The sequence below is a fragment of the Pygocentrus nattereri genome, chromosome 4, assembly GCF_015220715.1.
Source record: "Pygocentrus nattereri isolate fPygNat1 chromosome 4, fPygNat1.pri, whole genome shotgun sequence".
Lineage (NCBI taxonomy): Eukaryota > Metazoa > Chordata > Actinopteri > Characiformes > Serrasalmidae > Pygocentrus > Pygocentrus nattereri.
This window is the reverse complement of record NC_051214.1, coordinates 45,554,072-45,567,017: the sequence shown is the minus strand read 5'-3', so window position 1 is coordinate 45,567,017 and position 12,946 is coordinate 45,554,072. Positions and strand designations below refer to the sequence as shown.

Genomic DNA, 12,946 nt, shown 5'->3' with positions numbered 1-12,946 from the left:
ATTATATCATATATGTCCTATTTCTTTACAACACTTGTAAGTATGCACTTGCCAAAGCTCGTCATGATAGAAAGAGTATTGTATTGCCCTGTATTTCTCTGCAGTTTGGTGTTAGCATTTACAAACAGCCATCTTTACCCTGACGTATGAATAAATATATCTAAATGAATGTAGATTCTGTTTTGTCACTGTTATAACTAAACTTTGTGTCTCTCAAATGTGTCTCTCAAATGTAAACATTGCTGGTGAAAAGCAAAATGTTCTGTAATGCATATCATTACATGTATGACTATAAGTCATTTTGGCCCATGTCTCTGTTGTTTTCAAACTGTACAAAAAATATAGAAACTGAGAAATGGGGCTATAAGGTTTTATATGGATATGTTTATGTTCTTGCATGTTTACCATGTTACAAAAGCAGTTTCCTACTATACTTGCTGTTCTTGGCAACAAAGTTATTCTGCTTCAAAAAACAGGAATGCCGTTTTTGTTTCGGCAGCTTGAAAGGCAGTGATTGCAAAGTAATTTGCTGAGTTGTTGTTGCTGCGATTCAGATATACTGACATTAGTATTGCACTTGATGAACAGGAGCAGGTGTCAGGAACCACCACCAACACAGTTCTAAGAGGCTTGCAGCCCGACACACTCTACACTGTCACTGTCTACCCAGTATATGCTGAAGGTGACGGAAAGAGAATGTCAGAAAATGGAAAAACAAGTAAGCGTTTCTTTTCTTAAAGTAATAGTTTAATATCGAATTGACACATTCCCCCTTTGGCTACATTAGCATTGAAGCTCCAGTGCAAAATAAAGGAATACATTTTGGAATCCAGACATGTCTTGGCTAAATATTTAATTTGAGTGAGGAGGAAATTTCCTCCTCACGCAGGCTGTCACTATCCCTCCTCACTCAGGCTGTCACTATCACTCCTCACTCAGGCTATCACTATCCCTCCTCACTCAGGCTGTCACTATCACTCCTCACTCAGGCTGTCACTATCCCTCCTCACTCAGGCTGTCACTATCACTCCTCACTCAGGCTATCACTATCCCTCCTCACTCAGGCTGTCACTATCACTCCTCACTCAGGCTATCACTATCCCTCCTCACTCAAGCTGTCACTATCCCTCCTCACTCAGGCTGTCACTATCCCTCCTCACTCAAGCTGTCACTATCCCTCCTCACTCAGGCTGTCACTATCACTCCTCACTCAGGCTATCACTATCCCTCCTCACTCAAGCTGTCACTATCCCTCCTCACTCAGGCTGTCACTATCCCTCCTCACTCAGGCTGTCACTATCCCTCCTCACTCAGGCTATCACTATCCCTCCTCACTCAGGCTGTCACTATCACTCCTCACTCAAGCTATCACTATCAATCCTCACTCAAGCTGTCACTATCACTCCTCACTCAAGCTGTCACTATCACTCCTCACTCAAGCTGTCACTATCCCTCCTCACTCAGGCTATCACTATTACTCCTCACTCAGGCTATCACTATCACTCCTCACTCAAGCTATCACTATCACTCCTCACTCAGGCTATCACTATCCCTCCTCACTCAGGCTATCACTATCCCTCCTCACTCAAGCTGTCACGATCCCTCCTCACTCAGGCTTTCACTATCCCTCCTCACTCAAGCTGTCACTATCACTCCTCACTCAGGCTATCACTATCCCTCCTCACTCAGGCTATCACTATCCCTCCTCACTCAGGCTATCACTATTCCTCCTTACTCAAGCTGTCACTATCACTCCTCACTCAGGCTGTCACTATCCATCCTCACTCAGGCTGTCACTATCACTCCTCACTCAGGCTGTCACTATCCCTCCTCACTCAGGCTATCACTATCACTCCTCACTCAGACTATCACTATCCCTCCTCACTCAAGCTGTCACTATCACTCCTCACTCAGGCTATCACTATCCCTCCTCACTCAGGCTATCACTATCCCTCCTCACTCAGGCTATCACTATCCCTCCTCACTCAAGCTGTCACTATCCTCCTCACTCAAGCTGTCACTATCCCTCCTCACTCAGGCTATCACTATCCCTCCTCACTCAGGCTATCACTATCCCTCCTCACTCAGGCTGTCACTATCACTCCTCACTCAAGCTATCACTATCACTCCTCACTCAAGCTATCACTATCACTCCTCACTCAAGCTGTCACTATCACTCCTCACTCAAGCTGTCACTATCCCTCCTCACTCAGGCTATCACTATCCCTCCTCACTCAGGCTATCACTATCACTCCTCACTCAAGCTATCACTATCCCTCCTCACTCAGGCTATCACTATCCCTCCTCACTCAGGCTATCACTATTCCTCCTTTCTCAAGCTGTCACTATCACTCCTCACTCAGGCTGTCACTATCCATCCTCACTCAAGCTGTCACTATCACTCTTCACTCAGGCTGTCACTATCCCTCCTCACTCAGGCTGTCACTATCACTCCTCACTCAGGCTGTCACTATCCCTCCTCACTCAGGCTATCACTATCCCTCCTCACTCAGGCTATCACTATCCCTCCTCACTCAGGCTATCACTATCCCTCCTCACTCAAGCTATCACTATCACTCCTCACTCAAGCTGTCACTGTCCCTCCTCACTCAAGCTGTCACTATCCCTCCTCACTCAGGCTGTCACTATCACTCCTCACTCAGGCTGTCACTATCACTCCTCACTCAAGCTATCACTATCCCTCCTCACTCAGGCTGTCACTATCACTCCTCACTCAGGCTATCACTATCACTCCTCACTCAGGCTATCAGTATCACTCCTCACTCAGGCTGTCACTATCACTCCTCACTCAGGCTATCACTATCACTCCTCACTCAAGCTGTCACTATCCCTCCTCACTCAGGCTGTCACTATCCCTCCTCACTCAGGCTATCACTATCCCTCCTCACTCAAGCTATCACTATCACTCCTCACTCAAGCTATCACTATCCCTCCTCACTCAGGCTGTCACTATCACTCCTCAGTCAAGCTATCACTATCCCTCCTCACTCAGGCTATCACTATCCCTCCTCACTCAAGCTGTCACTATCCCTCCTCACTCAGGCTATCACTATCCCTCCTCACTCAGGCTGTCACTATCACTCCTCACTCAAGCTATCACTATCACTCCTCACTCAAGCTATCACTATCACTCCTCACTCAAGCTGTCACTATCACTCCTCACTCAAGCTGTCACTATCCCTCCTCACTCAGGCTATCACTATCACTCCTCACTCAGGCTATCACTATCACTCCTCACTCAAGCTATCACTATCACTCCTCACTCAGGCTATCACTATCCCTCCTCACTCAGGCTATCACTATCACTCCTCACTCAGGCTATCACTATCACTCCTCACTCAAGCTATCACTATCACTCCTCACTCAGGCTGTCACTATCACTCCTCACTCAGGCTATCACTATCACTCCTCACTCAAGCTATCACTATCCCTCCTCACTCAGGCTATCACTATCCCTCCTCACTCAAGCTGTCACTATCACTCCTCACTCAAGCTATCACTATCACTCCTCACTCAGGCTATCACTATCACTCCTCACTCAAGCTATCACTATCACTCCTCACTCAGGCTATCACTATTCCTCCTTACTCAAGCTGTCACTATCACTCCTCACTCAGGCTGTCACTATCCATCCTCACTCAAGCTGTCACTATCACTCCTCACTCAGGCTGTCACTATCCCTCCTCACTCAGGCTGTCACTATCACTCCTCACTCAGGCTGTCACTATCCCTCCTCACTCAGGCTATCACTATCCCTCCTCACTCAGGCTATCACTATCACTCCTCACTCAAGCTATCACTATCCCTCCTCACTCAGGCTATCACTATCCCTCCTCACTCAGGCTATCACTATCACTCCTCACTCAAGCTATCACTATCACACCTCACTCAGGCTAACACTATCCCTCCTCACTCAGGCTGTCACTATCACTCCTCACTCAAGCTATCACTATCCCTCCTCACTCAAGCTGTCACTATCCCTCCTCACTCAGGCTGTCACTATCCCTCCTCACTCAGGCTGTCACTATCACTCCTCACTCAGGCTATCACTATCCCTCCTCACTCAAGCTGTCACTATCCCTCCTCACTCAGGCTGTCACTATCCCTCCTCACTCAGGCTGTCACTATCCCTCCTCACTCAGGCTATCACTATCCCTCCTCACTCAGGCTGTCACTATCACTCCTCACTCAAGCTATCACTATCAATCCTCACTCAAGCTATCACTATCCCTCCTCACTCAAGCTGTCACTATCCCTCCTCACTCAAGCTATCACTATCACTCCTCACTCAAGCTATCACTATCCCTCCTCACTCAGGCTGTCACTATCACTCCTCACTCAAGCTGTCACTATCCCTCCTCACTCAAGCTGTCACTATCCCTCCTCACTCAGGCTATCACTATCCCTCCTCACTCAGGCTGTCACTATCACTCCTCACTCAAGCTATCACTATCACTCCTCACTCAAGCTATCACTATCACTCCTCACTCAAGCTGTCACTATCACTCCTCACTCAGGCTGTCACTATCCATCCTCACTCAAGCTGTCACTATCACTCCTCACTCAGGCTGTCACTATCCCTCCTCACTCAGGCTGTCACTATCACTCCTCACTCAGGCTGTCACTATCCCTCCTCACTCAAGCTGTCACTATCACTCCTCACTCAGGCTGTCACTATCCCTCCTCACTCAGGCTGTCACTATCACTCCTCACTCAGGCTATCACTATCCCTCCTCACTCAGGCTGTCACTATCACTCCTCACTCAGGCTATCACCATCCCTCCTCACTCAGGCTATCACTATCCCTCCTCACTCAGGCTATCACTATTCCTCCTTACTCAAGCTGTCACTATCACTCCTCACTCAGGCTGTCACTATCCATCCTCACTCAAGCTGTCACTATCACTCTTCACTCAGGCTGTCACTATCCCTCCTCACTCAGGCTGTCACTATCACTCCTCACTCAGGCTGTCACTATCCCTCCTCACTCAGGCTATCACTATCCCTCCTCACTCAGGCTGTCACTATCCCTCCTCACTCAGGCTATCAATATCCCTCCTCACTCAAGCTGTCACTATCCCTCCTCACTCAGGCTATCACTATCCCTCCTCACTCAAGCTATCACTATCACTCCTCACTCAGGCTGTCACTATCACTCCTCACTCAGGCTATCACTATCACTCCTCACTCAGGCTATCACTATCACTCCTCACTCAGGCTGTCACTATCCCTCCTCACTCAGGCTGTCACTATCCCTCCTCACTCAGGCTATCACTATCCCTCCTCACTCAGGCTATCACTATCCCTCCTCACTCAGGCTGTCACTATCACTCCTCACTCAGGCTGTCACTATCACTCCTCACTCAGGCTATCACTATCCCTCCTCACTCAGGCTGTCACTATCACTCCTCACTCAAGCTGTCACTATCCCTCCTCACTCAGGCTATCACTATCCCTCCTCACTCAAGCTGTCACTATCCCTCCTCACTCAGGCTGTCACTATCCCTCCTCACTCAGGCTATCACTATCCCTCCTCACTCAGGCTGTCACTATCACTCCTCACTCAAGCTGTCACTATCACTCCTCACTCAGGCTGTCACTATCACTCCTCACTCAAGCTATCACTATCCCTCCTCACTCAGGCTATCACTATCCCTCCTCACTCAGGCTGTCACTATCCCTCCTCACTCAGGCTATCACTATCCCTCCTCACTCAGGCTGTCACTATCACTCCTCACTCAGGCTATCACTATCCCTCCTCACTCAGGCTGTCACTATCCCTCCTCACTCAAGCTATCACTTTTCTTTTTTCACATTTTCTTTTTTTTCCCAATTAACAAGCCATATGTGATTTTGTCTTGGTTGTATTAATCAAAAATGGCTCATCAAAAACACAAAATACTTAAAATTACACTTGGGATTACTTACATTGTTGCCCAGTAATTTAAAGTACTGAAATGTACCTTCTGTTTTCTGTGTTGGGAACAGGCAGGGTGCAAAAGTGGAAGCTGTGTTATTTCTATTCATAAAAATATGGTTCTGTGTTGTAGAACTCCTGGGCGGAGTAAAGAATCTAAGGGTTACTGACCCCACGATGACCTCGCTTAATGTCAAGTGGGAACCTGCTGATGGAGCAGTTCGCCAATACAAAATCTTCTACGTCCCTTCCGCTGGAGGCCCTGAAGACATGGTGGGGCTCACTCCAAGTAGTTCCTCTTGGGTTCATGTACAAAAAAACAACACAGACACATAACAAACATTGACCAAGGCACCCAAACTGCGCCTAACGGTTCTGGCTCAGTTTCAAACTCTATTTCATCTCTTTCCAAATTATGTGATGTTTTAAAAATGGGCAGTCCAGAAGGTCATATGAGTTTGTCAAGATCAGTTTCTCTGCCAGCCATTTGCATGGTCATGGTACACTTAGCAGTGCTGCTTGTTTAGTAGTTCAGAAAGATGTAGTATCTTCATAACCTTCAGTAGAAGAGTTAATGGCTCTCTTCCACCCAGATGATTTTAATTGTTGCAGACTGTGGACTTTTGGAAGCAAAAAAAAATTATTCATACCCTAAACATATTTTTCTAATGTTCAAATAGGAGCAAGTTCCTGTAGGCACAACCAACATTGTACTAAGGAATCTTCAGCCGGACACTCCTTACACTGTTTCAGTGGTGCCAGTGTACCCAGCTACTGAGGGTAGACGTCAGTCTGAGAAAGGAAGAACCTGTGAGTTTCAGTTCCATCCTGCTTATCACTTCATAACTTGAAATCAATTCTCGCTCAGTTTGCATCTGTACTGCGATCCAGACCCAAGCAGTTACTTGTTTTCATTGTTGTCTAAAATAAACCGATGTTGCTATACCTCAAATATATGTCACTGATCGTTAACATTTGTAATACGGTCAAAAAAAATTATAGCTTGCTTTCATGTGGTGATTTTAATGGTTTACTTTCAATTCAGTCATAATTATTATGCATGTCATGTTCAAAGTACCTTATTTCACAGCTGGTCTGTTTCTGTTTGTGCTCGTCTCAGCTCATAGCTTCAAATCCCCTGCTCTTGTTGTCTGTGTTTATGATGGTCAAGACTTTTAAAGCGGCTTAATTTGTAGACTCATTTTTTTCTTGCCTGCCTGTCTCTTCTCAGTGCCTCTTGGTGGTGTGAGGAACCTTCGGATCACAGATGCCACCTTCACCACTCTCACAGCGACCTGGGATGCAGCTGATGGGAATGTTCAGGGCTACAAAATCATCTACGTCCCCACAGATGGGGGACCTGAGCTTGAGGTGAAATTCTCAACTCTCTAATGTTGGCATACACGTGCTGGCGCTCACAGATTCTTCGGGATGTGTAATGTAAGCGCTTGGCATAGGGCCTGATCAGTGGAACATTTTGTGTTGTATTTTGGATGGGGGTCTCACAGAGCCACTTTGACACGCCAATGTTCAGGATGAATTGGAGCAAACCGAGTGTAAACAGCATACAGTCCCAAAATTGGATTCAAAATTAAATTGGTTTTGCTTGCTATTTGGAAAAAGAATCGTCAAGGCAATGTTTTCTTTACCTATCTACCATTGGCAGACATATGCCAGGAGGTCAGGGTTAGACTTCCCAGGCGAAGAGAGAAGAATTGAGATAATACTTAAATGCTGTGGCATGCTGGGAGACTGAGAAATGTCAGAGATTTTCCATTTCCACCTTTGACAGCTCAGATTGTCAAAAACCATGTGCCGTGGTTTCTTATGCTCATCTCCACAGGAACAAGTATCTGAGAGCACCACGATTTTGACAATGAAAAGCCTAAAACCAGACACTCGGTACACTGTAACTGTGTTGCCAGTTTATGCTGAAGGAGATGGACCACAGCTCTCTAAGGAGGGAAAGACAAGTGAGTACTTATGATGAATTACAGCAAATTGATGTACACTGTACACTCTGCTCTCCCAAGAAAACCTTGTCTTTTCTTATAGCTATGAATAAATGATAGTTCATCAAAATCTTTAAATTGACAAAAGTTTTATGTTGAATCCAAAATGTATAGTTATATTTACAAATGTTCTTGACTTCTGTTAATGTGACTAAAACATCATTTCTATTCGATAAAAATGGCAACTGGCATTTTCAAATGATGTAAAAATAAATAAAAAAATAAGGAAAAAATGTTCTACCCCAATATCCAATTAAAGCCATCAGCTCAGACATTGTTTCTACTACTGTTTGCAGAACCTCTGGGTAGTGTAAGGAACCTGCAGGTTACTGATCCAACCATAAGCACTCTAAATGTTCGCTGGGACCCTGCTGAGGGCAGTGTGAGAGAGTACATTGTCACGTATGTCCCAGCAGCTGGTGGAGAGGAAAATGTGGTAAGGAAGCATTAAAATAATATTTTCATGCCTCTGCAAGACTGGGAATAGAACCAGAATCATGCCATTTCATTTTTCAAGCTCTCTGGGGAATACGGAAAGTGTCCAAAAGAGTAATTCTCTGTTCTTTAATTCCAATGTGGGAAAAATAAGGTTTAGTAAACGATCGGTGTGGCTCATTATGGCTTTATAAAATATCTCACCCTCATTGTTTTCTGCACGTCCATTGTGTGTGAACAGGAACAAGTGTCTGGGACCACCACCTCTTCTGTCCTGAAGAACCTGGAGCCAGATACAGAGTACACTGTCACTGTGATGCCTGTCTACCATGAGATGGAAGGCAAGAGTCTGTCAGAAAATGGAAAGACAAGTAAGTCCTTCATCTGCAAAAACATCATTGAAACCTCGCATCTCTGAAATAGTAACTTCACAAGAAAAGGAAAAGGGATTCTTGACATCTGTTATTTGACTTACACGTAGCCTTCGGCCAATAATTAATCCATCTGTGCTTTATTATATGCTATACAAACAGAATATCAACTAATTAACTGCACACATACAGTCAAACTCTGAATACAGTCAAAACACAACTCTGGAGTAGGTCAAATTAAACAAAGAGACTCCAGTGCAGGAGATCTGCTGTCTGGTAGGAGTGAAATGCATGATCTTATCAAGGAAAATTATGCCAGTGCACCGGTTGGACAATATTTTGGTTTCCAATCAAACAAAAGCAGTAAATCACCAGTGTTGCATGCAGCCCATGCAGAATACAGCTTTCATTATGAATTATTAAGTAATATTAGAAGCCAGCCCAGTTGGTGATTACATGGTAACTATGTTATTATCAGTGATAAGGCTCTGTAATGCTCACATGTTTCATTTCATAACTGAATTTGTATCACAGTGATAAAATTTATTGTGAAAATCATTGGTCTAAATGTACATTACCATCCAAGCGTACTTGGATTTTATTTTTTGGGACCATTTTTATTTGTCCATTGTGATTATTTTAACTGTTGGAAATGAACAACCAAGAGTCAGTGGCTTTTAGTTTGCAAGCCTGGTTGTATTAGTTGTACTTTTATGAGGCAACAGATGTGTAACTGAATCATTACATGTTATATTTTTTGTAAACCAAATGAATTGTGTGAAGTTTGTTGGATGTTGATGGGCACCTCTCTTTTGGAAAGACTTGAAATGCATATTTTGCAAAGCCAAAATCTTTTATGCACTTTGAGCACTGGCATTGAGGCCAAACCAGTATTACCAGGTGGATTAAGCTTTTTCATTTCCAATCTGTTTGCTCTATATAACTTAATAAGTAGAAAAAAATGTGTGAGTTTCTTTGTGGCAATAACCGATAGAAGATTCCCAACCTTCTCTGACTCGCGACCCACACAGCTGACCCCAAAAGCGTCCACGGCCCACAATATTTTACAAACAAGATAACTTAGAGCGCGAACAGATATAATATGATAGTCAATGTAGCCTATCAATTTAGCTTGATTTTATAATATACAACACAATAAACACTAGTAAATAACTGAACTCACCTAATGAATTAGCTTATGTTGCTTGGCCATTACTGAAGTGCTGGATGACATGCTGAAGAAGTGAAAGGTGTGAAAAAGTCTGGTTCAGTTTAATAAGTTTAAATGCATATTTGTTTAATGTCCAGCTGATGGCAAAATGTGTTTGGCTTTAAGGCTTTATTTAAAAAAGACCTGAGTGTTCTGCACACAGCAGCAGTGTAACACTCAGACAGGGTTGTTAGATGCAAATCTTTTAATAAACAAAGAGAGTCTTTCAATAAACAAAGTCCCTAGAGCAAAATCGTAGAACCAACAAGAGTCAAGAAAAAACAGGAAAGACCAAAACACAGTGAAAACGGCTCGATAGGGACAAAGAGAGTGGCAGTACCTCGCAAGGAGGCAGAGTGAGAGTCCGGGTTATAAGTCTATAAGTCTATCTTATCTTGTAAAGGGTTGCTGATGAGTGGATTGTAGGCAGGTGTGTGTGTTGGGAGGAGTCAGCCTCTCAATGCTCCGGAGAAGCTGATCTCTGGATGGATGGAAGGAAGTGGGCGTGAGACATGTAAAGCCTAAAGCAAAGTAAGATGTAAACTATGACTTATTTCAGAAGTAGAGTGATTTATTCGTGCAGTATTTTCAAAAGGCAGTATTTGTTTATCTTCTGCTTCCTCATGAATGGTGTAAGTGTCCCCAACAGCAGCTCAAAGTTACAGACACTCTGAACTGTAATCTGACAATCTGAAACTTCCCAGAATGGAAAGAAGCCCACTCAATGTCATCATTTGTTCGTTTTGTGAGGAGTAAAGGAGTAAAAGAATCTCTCGCCTTGAGAGATTCCACCTGTTTATTTGTTTTTGTCACAGCATACTAAGGCTATTTTCTCACAGCTTTGTTTTTGCGTCCATTCGGTTTATACCTGCTTTCTTGGTTTTCTCAGCGTGAGATACAGTGGCCGTTTCACTTTGGCTGGCCAATCTCAGGGTCTTTCTGTTTTTAAGAACCCTGTTTGTAACAATTTATCCGTGATAGTTTGACTTCATGTGACCAAAAAGAGAAACGACTTGCACTGAAAGTGTGAACATAGTGAGAAATTTGTCAGACCAATAAATTAGGACAACCTAAATGTGATGTTCCATTTTTATAAATAATTAGTCATCGGTAAAATAACCTTTGGTTTAGTGTCTACATAATGTAAAAAAAAAAAAAGGTTGAAAAAGGTTGAGAGCCACTATATACTCTATACAGTGCTTGTAACCAAATTAGGCTACAGATATTAACAGAACTTTGTTCTTTTCAACAGAACCATTGGGAGGAGTTCAGAATCTGAGAGTAACAGACCCAACTACAAGCACCCTGGCTGTACGCTGGGATCATGCTGATGGAAATCCTCGGCACTACAAGGTCTTCTATGTACCACAGCCAGGAACAGAGGAGAAAATGGTATGATTCTAATCTTGTGGTTGTCTTGTCTGTGGGACATTAATTTAATGTTTTGAGTCTTAAGCTTCCCTGATTTGACTTTGAAAAAGAACCGGTAAGGAGGGCTGATAATAGAACGGCATGTCCCAGCTTTGGATTGTTAGAATAAGAATTTTAAGTGATTATTTAGTCTTTGTTATGTAACCGACTTTTCTTTGAAAAGAGTTTGTCTCTCTTCCTTTTTTCCCTATTTTTTTTGTTTTAACTTGTAAACAGGAACAAGTTTCTGGCGGCACCACCACAACTGTTTTGCGCAATCTGAATCCTAACACGGTGTACAAGGTCACGTTGCTGCCCATATATGAAAAAGATGTGGAGGGCAAACGTCAATCTGAAAATGGAAAGACAAGTAAGTTTGTTAGCATTGTACTCTGTGGCTTGCACCACAGAGTTATAAGGATAGGCTCAGTTAATTTTGGTTGGCTGTGTTTTATACAGAACCTCTGGGTACCGTGAAGAACCTTCAGGTGACGGATCCAACTGTAAACTCTTTGAGGGTACGCTGGGACCCAGCCGATGGAGACGTTCATCAGTACAATGTCTTCTACGTGCCTGCTGCAGGGGGCACTGAAAGCATGGTATGGAAGCCTGTCACAGCATGCCTCTAGCTCTGGTCCATGAATGACTATTATTAACCCTTGTGTGGTGTTCGGGTCTGTGGGACCCATTTTCAATGTTTATGAAAAGAAAAAAAAATGATGCAATTTATTCTTTCAATTATTTCAATCCCAGATTCCTTGGCCTTTGCTCATTTTCTGTGAAGAACATATAAAATAACTAGGGCTGTCAAAGTTAACACGATAATAAGGCGATCTCGATTTAATGTGATTAAAAAAAATAGTGCCGTTAACGCAAATTCTAATTGGTTCCGCGCGTCATCCGCAGTTCATGTTGAGACTCGACCGTGCGCAGCATCTCTCATTAAGAGTAGAGGAGTACGTGGCTGTTTACATGCAAAGATTTTTGCCAATCCGATTGAATACAATCAGATTACAGATTCAGACTGAGGTGTTTATGCTGACTCTATTCAACTGTCTGATGAAAATCTTCATTTACATGCTCACTACAAGCAATCTGATGCAAAATGATGCACATGTGTGGAGCAGCGCTCAGAGTAAACGTTACCATGACAGCGAACATCACGTGAGGTCCAGTCAGAGTGAGATGAGCAGCAGTGAGCAGTGCTTGTGGTTTTAATTGCTTTAAACTGATGTCAGACTCAGAAAAACGTCCTTCAACTGTACTTCTAAAGGAAGCAGCGAGAGGAAGACGTCTCCTCTGCAGACCAGTTTCAGCTCCGCCATGTTGAACGGTATAAACCTTTGTGTTTATCGTGTGACGCGACGCGCAATCGCAACATACTTTTCATTGGGAATGTAATCGGATTCAGGCGTATACACGGATATTATTCTTCTATTTAAGGGATTATTTAGAGGTTTACCCACCTCGTTCAATCAGATAGTAACAGCATTCCGAATGGCCTCAATCGGACTAGACTATTCCGATTGAGGTGTTTACATGGACGTATTCTATTCCGATTGAGGTATTA

At 43.6% G+C, this 12,946-nt stretch overlaps 1 protein-coding gene across 6 annotated transcripts in view; it reads left to right on the top strand.

Annotated features, from left to right (window-relative positions):
• The window catches only part of col12a1b (collagen, type XII, alpha 1b), a 100,091-nt gene that overhangs the window by 47,795 nt on the left and 39,350 nt on the right, over positions 1–12,946 (top strand). For all 6 annotated transcript variants that reach the window (XM_037538004.1, XM_017695707.2, XM_017695705.2 and 3 more), the window contains 10 exons: positions 589–718; positions 6,072–6,211; positions 6,619–6,748; positions 7,170–7,309; positions 7,782–7,911; positions 8,247–8,386; positions 8,627–8,756; positions 11,219–11,358; positions 11,614–11,746; positions 11,836–11,975. In XM_037538004.1, coding sequence (XP_037393901.1) covers positions 589–718; positions 6,072–6,211; positions 6,619–6,748; positions 7,170–7,309; positions 7,782–7,911; positions 8,247–8,386; positions 8,627–8,756; positions 11,219–11,358; positions 11,614–11,746; positions 11,836–11,975 — 1,353 coding nt within the window. The remainder of the gene's footprint in view (positions 1–588; positions 719–6,071; positions 6,212–6,618; positions 6,749–7,169; positions 7,310–7,781; positions 7,912–8,246; positions 8,387–8,626; positions 8,757–11,218; positions 11,359–11,613; positions 11,747–11,835; positions 11,976–12,946) is intronic.